Source organism: Aristolochia californica, unplaced genomic scaffold, assembly GCF_029961685.1.
Source record: "Aristolochia californica isolate CCGP_79_NKW_82.1479 unplaced genomic scaffold, dmAriCali1.0.hap1 SCAF_14, whole genome shotgun sequence".
NCBI lineage: Eukaryota > Viridiplantae > Streptophyta > Magnoliopsida > Piperales > Aristolochiaceae > Aristolochia > Aristolochia californica.
The window spans coordinates 27,080,844-27,096,879 of record NW_027181815.1 but is presented as its reverse complement, the minus strand read 5'-3'; the positions used below and the strand labels follow the sequence as shown (position 1 = coordinate 27,096,879).

At 38.6% G+C, this 16,036-nt stretch overlaps 1 protein-coding gene across 1 annotated transcript; it reads left to right on the top strand.

Annotated features, from left to right (window-relative positions):
- The first annotated feature begins 2,048 nt into the window (after window positions 1–2,048).
- Window positions 2,049–15,962, top strand: LOC137949482 (deoxyhypusine synthase-like). Its single transcript, XM_068795526.1, has 7 exons — window positions 2,049–2,261; window positions 2,338–2,505; window positions 12,682–12,900; window positions 14,280–14,366; window positions 14,756–14,861; window positions 15,089–15,324; window positions 15,873–15,962. Exons 1-7 carry the CDS (start codon window positions 2,049–2,051, stop codon window positions 15,960–15,962), a joined length of 1,119 nt encoding a protein of 372 aa, XP_068651627.1.
- Window positions 15,963–16,036: the final 74 nt, after the last annotated feature.

Here is a 16,036-nt window from a genome sequence, read left to right as displayed (position 1 = left end):
TTAGAGATCTAACTAAACTCGCTTTCAGTTGTCGGCCAACGCCTTTATAGCGCAGATCTCGGAAATAAAAGCAACGAGATTAGATCATATGACGAAAATACCCCTATGAAAAGACAGAAAGACTTCATCCGACGAGTGGAGCGTAGGAACCGATCTGACCCGGTGGTCGGGTTTAAGGATAATTTATATTTTTAAAATAATTTGAAAGTTTAATATTGAAAAATTATTATTTTTTTACTATTAAAATTAATTTAATTATTTATATTTTAAGTAATTTTTTTTTTTTATCCCTATAAAAAATCAGTCACAAGGTAATTTCTTTAAATAATGTGAAGGCTTTTAATTTTGTTGGTATTGGCCATAATTTATTTTTGTTTTAAATAAAGGTTAAAAGATAATTTTAATTTCTAGGGCTTTTTGTACGCCTAAAAATCGAGGAGACGACTCGCAAGAATTCCTTTAAACAATCATGAGAAATAAAAGTTATTCTAAAGATCCGTTTCAACCAAGCACTCAAATGACAGATTCAAATGGCATAACGACCGAAAAAAAGAGGAAAAAATGATTATAAAAGACTGTTTGAACCACCCCCCGTGCTCTTGATGTATGTAATCCAAAAGAGTTGCAAAAGGAAATTCAAGTCTTTGATTTAGCCAGGATAGCTCTCCAAAATCTATAAATGACTTATATATGTGATTAATGGCTCATGAAGAAAACTTTTAGTAGAGATTTTAATAAGATTTGTGAAATTATAAAAAAAGTTTATTTCCAAGCTCAATGATTCTATTTTTGAATGTTGAGAGCTTTTTTTAGGTTACTTTTTCCCAAAAAAAATTACTTTCGAATCCTCGGGCTCCAATGATCACTCCCAAGACCTCTTCCACTTTGAAACCATACTTGAATATTGAAAATTTTCAAAAATACAATCCCCCAAGAACTAAGTATTTTTTGTGGCATTACTTGGAAATCATCTTCACTAGCATTGTTCTTATAAGAATCATTGTTCTATTACTTCAAATAATTTTGTCTATTCTATCATTTGGATTTTATGTGGTATTTGCACAATTTTAAAGATCTGTGGTTAAAATCTAAAATTTTGAGTACTTGCATGCCTATACCTTAAAATTTTATTGATTGCACTTGGCCAAATATATTTGGACAATTGGAAGGAAAGGATGAGGATATCTGGATATCAATAAGAAAGGTTATCGTAGAGATGGTTGTTGCAAAGACATGAACATCAAAGTACAAAAGTTCGATAATAAAAGTTCAATATGGAGGTGCGCATGCCAAGGAAATAATGAGTATTAGGATAGAAAAAAAAAAGAAAAAAGATAGAATACAAACATAAACTACTAGAGATGATTGATTGGAAAAAGATCACATTATCTCTACAGGTGACCAAGTTAAATCACAAAACCTGCTATGATACCATGTTGAATTTATGGAAAAGAGAAATACTTCACCAACTTAACCAATTATAATTAAACTACCGTTGTCCCAGTTACATCCAAAGTTAAATACTAAAAGATAAGTCCAAAAATAATTAAATAATTATTTATTTTAACGATTAAATAATCAATCAGAAAATCAATCAACTCGTTTATAAGTTCCTAATATTTATTATTGTTATTTAAATAATTATTTATTTTAACGATTAAATAATTAGGTAAATAAGATAAATAACTAAATAAATATTATAACTGATTTTATATACTAATAATAATGTATACAGCTTCTTTTAAACTCGGTAAACAGAAGGGGTTGGGTGTAGTTCCATCGTTAAGTGAGGATGTCACGGCTCCTCGGCGGCATCTAAGCCACAACTTTGGCCGCTAATTTAGGTTTTCCCTCTGCCTCTTTCGGTTCCTCTTCTTTTTCTTTTCCTCTCTCCTCAACTCTTTGTCTACTGAGCGAGCTTGCTGGTAACATTTCAGTTGACTGCAACCTCTGTCGGTCTTCTTCAGAAAGAGAGAAAGGGGCCTCTGTAGTTGTTTTCAGGAATTTTTGGAACTCGTGCAAAAACCCAGCTTCCATTTGGGATTGGCATGGGAGAACGCTTACAAGATGAACGACAACTTCTTACCTCTGTACGGTCTATTGTCTTCAAGGAATCTGAAACTGTTGAAGGAAAGCTTGAGAAGATTGCCGGCTATGATTTCAACCGGGGAGTCAACTACCCGGAACTCCTTAGGTCGATGGTTTCAACTGGATTTCAGGCTTCAAATCTTGGGGATGCAATTGATGTCGTGAATACGATGGTAAGTAGATACAAGTTAAATTTTTTTTTATTCCTTCTTTCAACTTACTCATGCATTTTTTTTCTTTTGGTCGAAGCTAGATTGGAGCCTTGCCGATGATGAACCAACAGAAGACTGTAGCGAAGAGGAGAAAAAACTACGTTTTAGGCAGTCCATCAGGTGCAAGATATTTCTTGGTTTCACTTCCAATCTTATATCTTCAGGAGTTCGGGATACCATTCGGTTTCTTGTTGAGCATCGAATGGTAAGTCATGCCCAAAAGTTTATGGCTTGTTTCATGTGGACCGGCATATTGTTTTCTGTTTCCATTTCGTTAGGCTATGTTTGTTAATGCATGCTGATTCATGGAGTTTCTCGGTGAAACTTGATTTAGTTGTCCTTTTTTCAATAAAGTATTTCGAACGTTTAGAGGTGCCGTTGTTGGTTTCTTTTGCGAGTCCTCTTGGAATTTCGAACTGTTACTACTGCAGAGATTCTAGCTTTTAACTCTGATACCACTTGTTATGGGAATCTAATAGACAATGAGACTTGTGCAATATTAACAGATCATCTCATTTGAAACATTTCTACAAACACCTTATGTGCAGAAATTGAAACCCACATAAAGTTTAGAACTCAGCCAATACCTCAAACAACCAACCACAATCAAACAACCACAACACCAGATTTACGTGAAAAAACCCTTCAGCATGAAGGGAAAAAACCACGGGGCAAATCCGAATAATATTCCACTATTAAAAATGGGCTCACAAGATCAATTTCTCTCAAGTTTGCTCAAACAACCAACCACAATCAAACAACCACAACACAAGATTTACGTGAAAAAACCCTTCAGCATGAAGGGAAAAAACCACGGGGCAATTCCGAATAATCTTCCACTATTAAAAATGGGCTCACAAGATCAATTTCTCTCAAGTTTGCTCAAACTTGAGGTTTAAAAAATCAATTGAGAAAATAATTCATAATTCAAGCTCATTCACAAGAATTGTGAGATAACCAAATAAACAAAGGTTAGAGATCACCGGATATGGAGATTTCACCAAAATAAGAATGTAGAGAAAAACCAACTTTGGAGAAGCTTTGGAGAACTTTCTTCTTTTCGTCCTTTCTTTTCTCCTCTCTTCTTCTTTCTCTTCTTCTTCTCTTCTTTCTCCTCTCGGTCGAATTCTCACTTCCCCCTTTATTTTTCGTCTACGCGTTCTGTTTTTTTATTTTTTTCTCTCCGCCAAGTCACCTTGTTTTCTTTGTTTTTGTTTTCTTTATTCTATCTCTTTCACATGCGAAAGATTTAGTGGTGGGGCCCACTCATGGGCTGGATTCCACCTACTAAAAGCAACAACCTCCCCCTCCAAACCATGAGGAGGGCTCACTACAATTTTCCATACCGGCTAGACTTGTGCACAACTCATGTTTTTCCTTAGTCACCACTATTGTCATCATATCTGATGGGTTTTTATCAATGTGGATCTTCACAAGAGATAACATATCATTTTCCAACACATCTCTAATCCAATGATACCTCAAATCAATGTGTTTTGTCCTACTATGAAAAGTAGCATTCTTACTCAAGTCCAAAAACACTCTGACTATCACAATGAATTGCATACCTCTTTTGTTTGAAGCCTATCTCACCCATCAACCTCTTCAACCACAACATTTCTTTACTAGCTTCAGTTGCTGCAATGTATTCAACCTCTGTTGTAGAAAGAGCAATGCATTTTTTAAGTTTAGATTGCCAAGAGATGACTCCCCCTACAAAAAGTAAACAAGTAACCTGACGTAGACTTTCTCCCATCTATGTCACCTGCCCAATCTGCATCTGTAAAACCTTCTAATATAGGTTTTGAACCACCAAAACACAAACACAATTTGCTAGACCCTTTGAGGTACATGAGAATCCACTTAACAGCAGCCCAATGTTCTTTCCCTGAATTTGCAAGAAATCTACTCACAACACCAACTGCAAAAACAATGTCTGGTTTAGTACATACCATATCATACATTCAACTTCCTACTGCCGAGGAGTAGGGAATCTTCTCCATGGCTTCCTTTTCCTTATCAATTGAAGTACACTGTTAGGAGTTTAATTTGAAATGATTTGCAAGTGGTGTACTTACCGGTTTTGCATCTTTCATGTTGAACCTCTCAAGAATCTTCTCAATGTACTTTTGTTGTGACAACCAAATTTTCTTCTTCCTTCTATCACGAGAAATCCTTATGCCCAAAATTTGTTTGGCTGTACCTAAGTCCTTCATATCAAAGGACTTGCTGAGATCCTTTTTCAACCTGTCAATCAAATTCATGTCTTGCCCAACAATTAGTTTATCATCAACATACAATAAAAGAATTATAAAACAACCATTTGGGAACCTTTTACAGTAAACACAATGATCTGTAGATGTCCTCTTATAGCTTTGACCCATCATAAAGGAGTCAAACTTTTTATACCATTGTCTTGGGGCTTGTTTCAACCCATAGAGACTTTTTTCTGCTTACAAACCATAAATATTAGCCAAATCATTATTTCAGATGAAGAATGGAAGAAACTTGATAGAAAAGCAGTTGGGCATATCCGACAATGGGTGGATGATAGTATTTTCCACCATGTCTCAAGTGAAATTTTAGCCAAATCATTATGGAAGAAATTAGAGGATTTATTTGAGAGAAAGACAGCTGGAAATAAAGCTTTCCTCATAAGGAAGCTTGTAAATTTGAAGTACAATGACAATGGTTCCATTGCACAACATCTCAATGAGATAACGAGCATTGTAAATCAATTGGCAGCCATGAAGATGGTTCTTGATGATAAGCTTCAAGCCCTTTTATTATTGAGTTCTCTACCAGATAGTTGGGAAACCTTAGTGGTGTCTTTGAACAACTCCGCTCCGGATGGAATTGTGAGTATGGGCCTTGTCACTAGCAGCTTGTTGAATGAAGAGAAGAAGAAAATCACTAGTTCTTCCCACTTCAAGCATTGGTGTTTGAAAAGAGAGGTAGAAGCAAAAGTAGAAAACCTCAAAAGAGAGGAAAATCTAGAGGAAAGTCAGATTCAAGAAGGGATCTTTAGTGCTACTATTGCCATAAGAAGGGACACATCAAGAGTGAGTGTCGGTTTCTCAAGAAAGCACAAAAAGAAGGAAAATATAGTGCCAAAGAAAAAGAGAATGAAAAAGATGAAAACACAATAATGTTGGATAATGAAGTTGCTATTATGACTTGTGATGTAGATTCTCTTGTAGCAAGTGATTTTGAAACAAGTTGGATTGTTGATAGTGGTACTTCCTTCCATGTTACTCCTCATGCAAAGTATTTTTCTATGTTTCAGTCAGGTGATTATGGAACAGTGAAAATGGGAAACACAAGTTTTTCGAAAGTTAAAGGAAAGGGAGACATAGTCATCAAAACTAACCTCGGGTGCAAGATGATTCTTCGAGATGTAAGGTATGTCCCAGATCTTCGCTTTAACATAATCTCTACAGGCATATTAGATGAAGAGGGATTTGAGAGCCGTTATGTTAATGGCAAGTGGAAGCTTTGCAAGGGATCACTTATACTAGCAAAAGGAATCAAGTCATGTACTCTTTACAAAACTGAAGTAGAAGTCATTAATGAAGGCTTGACTGCAGTCTTAGGAGCAAGCTCATCAAATTTATGGCATAAGAGACTTGGACATATGAGTCAGAAAGGGTTAGAGATTCTAACAAAGAAGAACCTTTTACCTAAAGGTATGAAAATTTCTTCTTGTGATTATTGTTTGTTTGGTAAACAACATAGACTTACCTTTGCTAGAAATGCTCATAAGAAAGACAAAGATTCTTGATCTTGTTTATTCTAATGTATGCTCTATGGATGTTAAGTCTCTTGGTGGTGCAGAGTATTTCATTCCAATTTTTTTCTCATTAACCCTTTCTGAAATAACAAATAACAAAAAAACAAGGAGAGCAAACATGGGTACGTGTGACAGTACTACATTTGTTATTTGAGAAAGGGTTACAAGTTTGTGAGTCCTTCCTTTTGTTGCTATGGTTAAGAACTTGTTTGGACGGGTGGTGATGGTCACCATCCCCTTAATTTCACAAGATGAAAAAGGGGGAGGATTCACCAACCCTCTTACTTGTAGACAAAAAAAGCCTCCCTCGCCCTGCATGGTTGCTGCTTTCTTGTTGCTTTATCACGTAAAGGGGGTAAGCTGCTTTCCCCCTGTTGCAAGGTGAGGGTGGTGCATACCACCATCCTTTGCATGGTGACATGGTGTTACGGTCCCAGATCTGACACATGGATTCGTAGAAAAGAAAGACGAAGATCAAGCCAAAGGGAAGCTTGAAAACCCTAAAACTCGTCAAGGAGAGCTCCACACCTGTTTAACCTAAAAATCAATGCTTGTCTTTCTCATTACTCTTACCCCTTAAATAGGGTTTACCCTCACATGGTTTAAGATAAAATATTCCAAAAATACCCCTGTAGCCTAAAACTGAAATAAAATAATATAAATTAAAGAAAAACAATTAAAATATTAATGGTATTACGTGCATAGCATTACACCCCCCTGGAAGAACGAGCTTGTCCTCAAGCTCGAAAGTAAGGTCTGTATGCCGACGTCTCCCTTTGTTCCCAAGTAGCAACCACGGGAGCTATGTCTGCCCTTTGGACGCCCAAAACTAGAGCATTTCTTCTAGGAACAATTTTTTTTTTTTTTTGCACGGTCAGATGTAGGAAAGTGTGCCGAATGTCGCTACATCTCTCCCAACAGCAACGCTGCCCTCCCTCAGTCCTAAACTGGTGTGAAACATCCCCTCACGGCGGCTTCCCATTGGCAAAGTTGCACTGCCTACATATTGCCAGCATGGCAGCAACAACATCATGACCAGCCCCCTGGGAATGAGTAGACTCAGCAACACTGACTCCCTCCAGTTGCTGCACCTGGAAACACTCAGAGGCCTGAAACCATCACGGACAACAGGATCAACATGGTGACGTTGTATGGTTGGTGGAACTGAACAACACTAGGAAGCCCACTGCATGGTTTTTCCTCATCACCAACATCAGCAGAAACCCCAGCATTGCATGACCCCAACCAGCTGTTCCTTCTCAAAATTCCAGACAGCACAAGCTGCTGCTCACTGTCCTGAATTACAACTAACACCTCATCATACGTACATTCCATGGTCTTTGAGATCTCTACCGCTGCTGTTGGAAGCCATTTCAGATGAAATTGGTCATTAAGTTCCACATTCAGAGGGAAGTGATGAAAGGAGACCACCACGCTGACTGCAACAGCAGCAGCAAGTTGAAATTGCATCATCCTCTCACATAGAACCAAAGTCTCGGTAAGACAGTCCTCTTGACTGAACCCATCAACCATAACGGTAATAAAAAACATCCCCCCTATCATATTTTGCACCAATTTCAGAAACCCCAAACTGCTAAGAAGCAAATTACAGTATTCCCCCTGTTGTCCAGGCATTTCATCAAACCACTGCCCGTCCTCTTCCAATTTGTTTATCACCTCTGAATGAGCTCCAGCCTGACTATCTAGTGGAGCCCCCAGAGGTAATTCATGGGCATTCTCATCTTCACCTTCTTCATACAGCCAGTCTTCCACTTGCTGGAGTTTTGCAGAAAATTCCTCCTTATCCGATGCAGTTACAAAGTCGTGATACTTGTCATGAAGCTTGTTTCTCATGTCATGAAGCTTGTTTCTCATGTCATAAACAGAAGCTTCAACAGCATTCTTCTGTTCTTTGGTTTCTTCCATCACTATGTCTTGCAAAGCCATCTCAAATTCCTTTTCTACAGCCTTCTGAACATCTCCTGGCTGCATTGCACCATACACCAACTCTGCAACACACTCACTAGCATTCATAGTATGCCTGGCACCTTTCCAAAAAACTCGGTTATTATCCTAATAATCGCTGGAATACGAGATCCTGATCCTACTACGTCAACAGAATTAATGTTTTCAGTAGTAAGTCCAGCTTCCAACAAGGCCATTTCAAGCAGGGCCCTTAACCCTCTCCAAAATAGGAACAGTAATTTGCTCAAATTCATCCCTTTCGATGAATCCCTTTACATCCTTCTCCTCCAGCAAACAATCAATATTAAGAGGTGCCTTTGGTTTTGCACGCAAACCCTTCTTCAGCTTCTCACAGGCAGCACGAAGTCTAGTGCAAGCCCGAGCATTTTGATAAATATCAATCGTAGACTCCTCAAATTTTGAAGCAAAGTGTCAGAACAAAACGTCAACGAAGTCTCTTTCTCCAAGAGAACGAACAATTGCATGTGCTAAGATCTTGAGCTGACCTTTCGTGAATCCCACAATGCATACTTGCATGCTGGCATGACCAACATCCACAAAAGCAACATTTAACTGATCATTTTCAGGTAGGGCCGTGTAATAGATTCCATACGCCAAAGCTGTTGCAGTGGTTTCATGCATGAACCTCAAAGGTTGAAGGCCCGCAAGAGAAGCTGCATCCAAAACAGCTCTCCTTGGAAGTTCAGTGAAAGAGACTGGAATTTCAATACAACAATCTACAACTGTAGCATTCAGATTCTTCACTGCTATACTTGTACGATTTGAAATAACCATTCCTAAAACTCGTGTTGGGGTAAAAGTCCTCATTTCCCCCAGATATCTAGCATGAATAAGAGGAAACCCATCGGGGCCTTCTGTTATTGAGAAAGGTAAAGAATGAAGATCAGACTGGAGATCAGGATCAGAGAACTTTCTGCCAATAAGGCGTTTGATTTGAAAACTAGAGTTCTTCGGATTCATGATAGAAGAGGCAGCTCCAACCGTGCCCACAAAACGCTGTTTCTCTCCAAAACAAAAAAATTAAGCCCCACATTGTCAATTTGACAACGAATAGATGCACAAGTGCTGTGCTCATCCACAGAAAACCAAAGCCACCAGAAAAAAATTTCAGACATCCCCAAAAAATTATTTCTATGGATCCCGACATACTCTGAAAAATTGCATCTCGAAATGCATACACCCAAGCCGAAATTCCATCACTTTGGCACTGTTTCTCTGCTTCACGAAACAGAGAACCATTGTCCCCAATTTTCGAGTAGCGTTGCAATTGCTCAACACTTTTGAGCCACATCAACGCCATGAAAAACTCGTTTGGACCTAAAAATCGAGGGTGTTTCCGAAGCTTACCCCCAATTGCTTTGAAGATGGTTCCCCACTGGACTGCCGAGAGCGAAATTGTGACGGAGAGTGAGAATCCGGAAGCCAAAGCCCACCGGATTTGTTTCCGTCGGCGCCTCCTCTTTTTCCGGTGACGAATAGCAGCCCTTTGTGGCTTTGATGCTTGTATATTTTCCGAGATAGTGGAGGGACACCGGACTGATTCGCCGAGACAGAGTCGGATCGGGATTTTTCCATCTGCTGTTCTGGGAGACATTCTGCTGGGCGTGAGGAGTGATTTTTTGAGGTCGAACCCAATTCAACCCTTACCGACGAGGGTTTGGCAGCATACCCCTCTGATTTCTGATTTCTAGGTCCTTTTCGGAGATTTTCAAGGTCCCTAGAGTCTAATTTGGGGTCGCACCAATATCGTCTACTACCGACGACGTTTTGGCAGAAACCCCTACCGATTTCCCCAAATTTTGGTCCCCGCTATTCGGCTTTGGATATCTCTGTGCTGAAATATTGAAATTTTCTGAAGCATGGCCTTTCGCAGGGACTTCAGCTGGTAAACAGGACGAAATTTTTAATTTTTCTTGCCTGTGTCCTGTTTTCCAGTCCGAGACAACATCTGTTGCCTCTCGTTCGGTGCTTAAATGCTCTGAGACGGTGAAATTTTCTGCGGCAACGAGTTTCTCCCTTGCAGAATGTTCAATGGAAGATGCACACCATCTTTCGTCAGATGCTCTATACCATGCAAGTAGGGCTTCCAATTCGTTGTGCATGGCAATACATAATTCTTGGAACGAAGAATCAGCTTTCCTACGGCATCGAGTTTCTCCATTGCAGAACGTTCAATGGAAGATGCACGCCATCTTTCGTCAGAGGCTCTATCCAATGCAAGTAGGGCTTCCAATTCGTTGTGCCATAATTCTTGGAACAAAGAATCATTCATTGTGTTCCCGCTCTGATACCAGTTGTTATGGTCCCAGATCTGACACATGGATTCATAGAACAGAAAGACAAAGATCAAGCCAAAGGGAAGCTTGAAAACCCTAGAACTCGTCAAGGAGAGCTCCACGCCTGTTTAACCTAAAAATCAATACTTGTCTTTCTCATTACTCTTACTCCTTAAATAGGGTTCACCCTCACATGGTTTAAGATAAAATATCACAAAAATACCCCTATAAATAAAATATTCCAAAAATACCCCAATGGCTTAAAACTGAAATAAAATAATGTAAATTAAAGAAAAAAATTAAAATATTAATGGTATTACGTGCATAACACATGGTGAGAAAACTGCTGCCATGTTGGAGGAGAGGAACAAAGGGGAGATCTGTCCTTCCCTTTATTTATAGAAGATGAAAAAGGAGGAGGCTTCGCCCCTCCCCCTTGTTTGCAAACAAAAAGAGAAGAGGAGGTGGCCCTCACACCTCCACCCCCACCCCTACATGGTGATGACTTTATTGTTGCACCATCTTATGGAGGTAGGGGGGATGCCTTGCTGCAGCAGGAGGAGATTCCCAACTTATATACTGGTCCCTTTGCCACACGGTGGCTCTTTTGTTGTGCTGCTACTTGAGGGAAACATGGACCCGACCCTTCTCCTTTAGTTTTCTGGGGTAGGGAGCGGGGCAAGCCCTCCTCCTGCATAGGGAGAGGAAGGGTACAGCCTCTCCCTTTTTGCTAAAAGAAATTTAATTTTAAAATAAAAATGGAAGAGTAAATTTATCCTTTTTAACATAATACTCTAGAGTGGTAGTAACTTCCTTTGAAAATCTGGGGTTGGAAGTTGTTTCTATCTATCTATATATTTATAGATATTTCAAAAGAATGAGATATTTATCCTTATTTGAGCTATCTATTTTCGGATGCCCAGATTTGATTGAAAGGTTTCTGACCACCTTGCTAAGTGATCTGGAGTCCTGATCACATTTATGAAGGTTATTAATCTGCTTAGAAGAAACTTCTCGCTCTTGCAAGACATTTTAATATGTTGGAACTGAGAGGTGACTTGTGTTGAACAATGTATCTTAGCATATTGGTCATTTTACTATATATTATGATACCCCTCATAATTTAGATATCTGTATGTGTTTTCTAGATTCAATTTGGTACTCTTTTTACTTAAATCAGAGTTGTAATCGAGTTATGAGGTGTGTTGGAGTAAGGGAAATTTTGGAGTATTCATGTAATTTTTTAAGTGATTAATAAAAGAGGGTTAGTGGGTTGACTTTTCCCCCTAACAGTTACTGCCTCACATCTAGCAAGTCTCTCTCTCTCTCTCTTTCCCCTTCTATTCTTCTCTGCTTCTTCTTTCCTTTCTTCCTCATGATATTCCAATTTTACATGGTATTAGAGCGTGTGGTGAGAGTTTGTGGCACCTTATTTCTCTCTTGAGTGTGTGATTTCATCAAGGAATTTTTTGCAAGTATTCTCTGCTGGATGCACATAAAGGATAGATCTTTTTCTTTTCTTCTTGTGCCATAACTCTAGTATTGATGGCTGGTGTTGCCACTGAGCAGTTTCATAGGTTTTTGTGCCCTAGAGGGTTTCCTTCCTGATTCTGTGCATCCACAGACTACCTAGATCTAGGTTTCTGCTTGTGTCAGCCTCATCTTGGCTGAGATTGTCTTTCTGATTGCTGTTAATGCTGTTTTTGGATCATCTTAGGGTTGCTTCTTCCTCATGTGTGATCTTTGATTGTTGCTTGTGTGCTCCTTGTGTTTGTGTGGGGCCCATCATACTTGCACAAAGGCTTAAATTACTCTCTATTACTAATTAGGTTGTTAGAGTGTGCACACCATTCTTATTGGTGTGTGTGTTGTAGTTTGTGTGGCCTTATGGTTGATTCCAGAGTGGTTGTTGCCCCTCAAGGGCTTTTGATAGTTTTGAATTTAAGGACTCTAATACTATCCAAATCACCTTTGTCAAATTCAATGGAAGGAATTATCTGAATTGGTCTAGGTCAATTTAGGATGTTTCTTAAACCAAGAGTTAAAGCAAAAAGTAAATTCGAGAAGATCCTCTTGAGAGAATGACAGACGATTGAGAGGCTGAGGACAACCAGGTTATGACATGATTAGTCAACCATATGGTACCCTATATGAGTAATAAAATCATTGATTGTGAAGCAACAAACCTGTAGTTCACATTCGTGTTTCTCTTTATTATATTTTTAATATAATTTTTGAACTAAAAATAATAAGTATCTAAATACTTTATGTGATATCTGGATTAGTCTTGCTGCGTACTTACTCAAGTAATTCAATTTTTCATTGGCAGGTGGATGTGGTCGTCACTACAACTGGTGGGATAGAAGAAGACATTATTAAATGCCTTGCTCCCACATATAGAGGTGACTTTGCTCTACCAGGAGCATTTTTACGATCAAAAGGATTGAATCGGATTGGGAACCTGTTGGTCCCTAATGACAACTACTGTAAATTTGAAGACTGGGTTATACCAATTTTTGACCAAATGTTGCAAGAACAATCTGAAGAGGTACCCTTAGAAGTCCTTGTTAATTCAAGTAAATTTTATTGGGGTAGGTTTGCCTTCTTGTTGCATCCATTTGTTTCATAAGAGTACCTGCCATATATTGTTGTCAATGTGCCAAAATCTTTACAGTATGATCTACACTTGCCAACTGCGAGGTACCCTCTTATATTCTAAAAACCATTGTCTTACTGCATGCTAATGAGTACTCTCGGTCAAGCAAGACACATATCTCCAACAGATACTTGCTTGATGTTAGTAGTCTAAGCAGGCCTGCAGTGTGCTTTTTTTTTCTTTTCTTTTCTTTGGAAAAGCGAGAGCAATTTTATTGAGAGGAAGAAAGATGACAACTGGCCTCCCAGAGAGATGGGTAGGCCCAGAAACAGAAGATTATAAAAAATATGAAAAGATTAAAAAATTGCTGCAGCATATGACCAGAAAAAGAAAGCAGCAGAATACAATATAGTAAGGGAAACTGATGCCTAATGTGGCTGAATGATCAAATCAGTAATAGAGATACACTCTTCTGCAAGCTTGTCAATATTTGCTATTAGCAAACCTCAGAATGCGTGATCAGGAAATGTTTAGAGGTTTAGCCAAACAAAAAAATCTTCAACCAAATGGAGAAGACACAAGGGGTGTTAGCCCTCAATCACTATAAGGGGAATCATGGACTTGTTTTTTGCGCTTTGCTTATGGAACCTCATTTAGTTGAGGATAATTTCACTGTCAACTTCTGCTGGTTTTTGTAGAGACTTGGCTCCCTTAGCGTTTCCTTCACATTTAAGATGACATCATGGTTTTGTGAATGGATCAATGACCATTTCTTGGAATTCATTTCCTTTCGGTAGGTGCTTTGTCCCATTCAAGCTTCTTGCCTTCGGTGTTTTTCCTTTTTCTTGTATCCTTTGCACTCCGGGGTGCTTTCTGTACTTGTTCCTTCCAATTAAACCTTTTTCTCATTCTGCTCTAGGAAAAAAGGAAAATTAATGTGAAGAATAAGTAAGACAAGGAAAGCAGAAGGCAATGGACAATTTCTTTGCATTTCTCTTTCCCTATTTTTGGCATCATTGCGTTATGGAGAGACTGACCTGTTTTTTGTCTGCACATGTTGACTGATTTTGATGGAGTTAGGTATACAAAAAGTTTAGACCATTGTTAAGCTTAGGCTTTAGTACCCTCGATCAGAATTCCTTACCAATGTCTTTTCACGGTCATGTGATCAAATAAGGAAATTTAGAATCAGTAAAGTTTTTGTCTTCTTGTTGCTTCTAATTCTTGTATAATTTAGATTAAGAAATATCAGTCCAGTTTCAAAATTTATTGTTGTACCATGATCTGTATGTATAACCAGCAAGCCCTTTGTTTTTGTTATTTTTGGGCAGGGTATACTGTGGACTCCGTCAAAGGTGGTTGCACGCCTTGGAAAGGAAATAAATGATCCAAGTTCATATCTGTACTGGGCATATAAGGTCTGTGCAAAGCCTGGTGACTAGTTAGTTGTGGTTGTCTACTATGCATTTCCTTTTGCATCACAAGCAGACTTGGATTTTTACAATTTTAAGATTTATTTATGGCTTTAGCCTTTGCCTCCATGGTCACATGTGGGGTTTTAGTATGATGTCTTGGGTTCAAGTCTTTCCAGGGGAGGAAGGTGTGTGCCTGTAATCAAAATTCAAACTTTTTTAAGGTTTATTTCCATATATTGGCTGGGATTAAACCCTGGACTAAAATTACAGAATACAACAGATTTACTTGTGTGATTTAGCTCGTTTTTGTTTAGATAATTTGCATTTCTATCTAATTTTATCATAGTATACAAAGGTATTATGCTCCTCTTACAGAATTGTGTTCTTTGCAGAATGATATTCCAGTCTTTTGTCCAGGGTTGACTGATGGGTCACTTGGAGACATGCTATACTTCCATTCATTTCGTAAACCTGGTTTAGTTATTGATGTTGTTCAAGGTGCGTTATGCAACTCATATTGGGATTTTTTTGTGTCTATAGGACAGGCTGTAGAGTCCATCAATCTGAGCCTATCAATGGCGCTGTGTTCCTACAAGAAAGACAAGTCCTATGTGATGATAAATCTATACCTCTTGCTTTAAAAAAGAAAGGTCTATTCCTCCTGGTGGCCTTCCTAAATTTTAATATTTGGTATATCAATTGAGAAGTGTTCACTGTGTGAGCAGATATAAGAGCCATGAATGGTGAAGCCGTGCATGCTACTCCTAGGAAGACTGGCATGATAATTCTAGGAGGTGGCCTGCCAAAGCACCATATATGCAATGCCAACATGATGCGAAACGGTGCAGATTATGCTGTATATATAAACACAGCACAAGAGTTTGATGGAAGTGATTCGGGAGCACACCCTGATGAGGCAGTTTCGTGGGGGAAGATACGAGGATCTGCAAAAACTGTTAAAGTATTTTTCTCTCTCTCTCTCTCTCTCTCTCTCTCTCTGTGTTTTTGCTTGTACTTATCACACATACAATGATCTAAAGCCTTGTCCTGACATTTTACTGACTAAATTTTGTCCACTCATACCTAGTCACTCAACCAGCAGATAAATGACTGCATTAAGTAGAAAACTAGTTTCCACTAACTGTTTGAGTAGCCAATCTTTCTCCGTTCTTTGTTGAAAGAGGAGTCCTCCCAACTGCAATTGTGGTTGCATTGTTCGAAATAGTGGATGCGGGTATGCAAAAATCCTGCTTTTTACTTTAGCATAATGTGCTGGAAACAAGGGATTCTTGTTGTTGTTAATTGAATTGATCAGTTATAGTTGATGGTGCCAATTCGGCTATGGATGGATTATTAGGTACATCCTCCTGTTTTGAGACGTGAAGATCTCCTTGGAACATGCCTTCTTTTTTTGTCATGTAATACATGTGCACTATTCACTTATAATTGATTTTCCTTTTGTTTTTTGGTGAATTTGTCTATTTTAAGTATTGAACTGGTATATTCCAGGTCCACTGTGATGCAACAATTGCTTTCCCTCTACTGGTGGCTGAGACATTTGCTAAAAGGGTGAAGGGATTGGTAAACAATGGAGCATAATTGTATAGCTTGTGAGGATTTCTGTCTTTGCAACCTAAACATGAAACTGTGGTAATATTCTTTTCTTTTCAGTG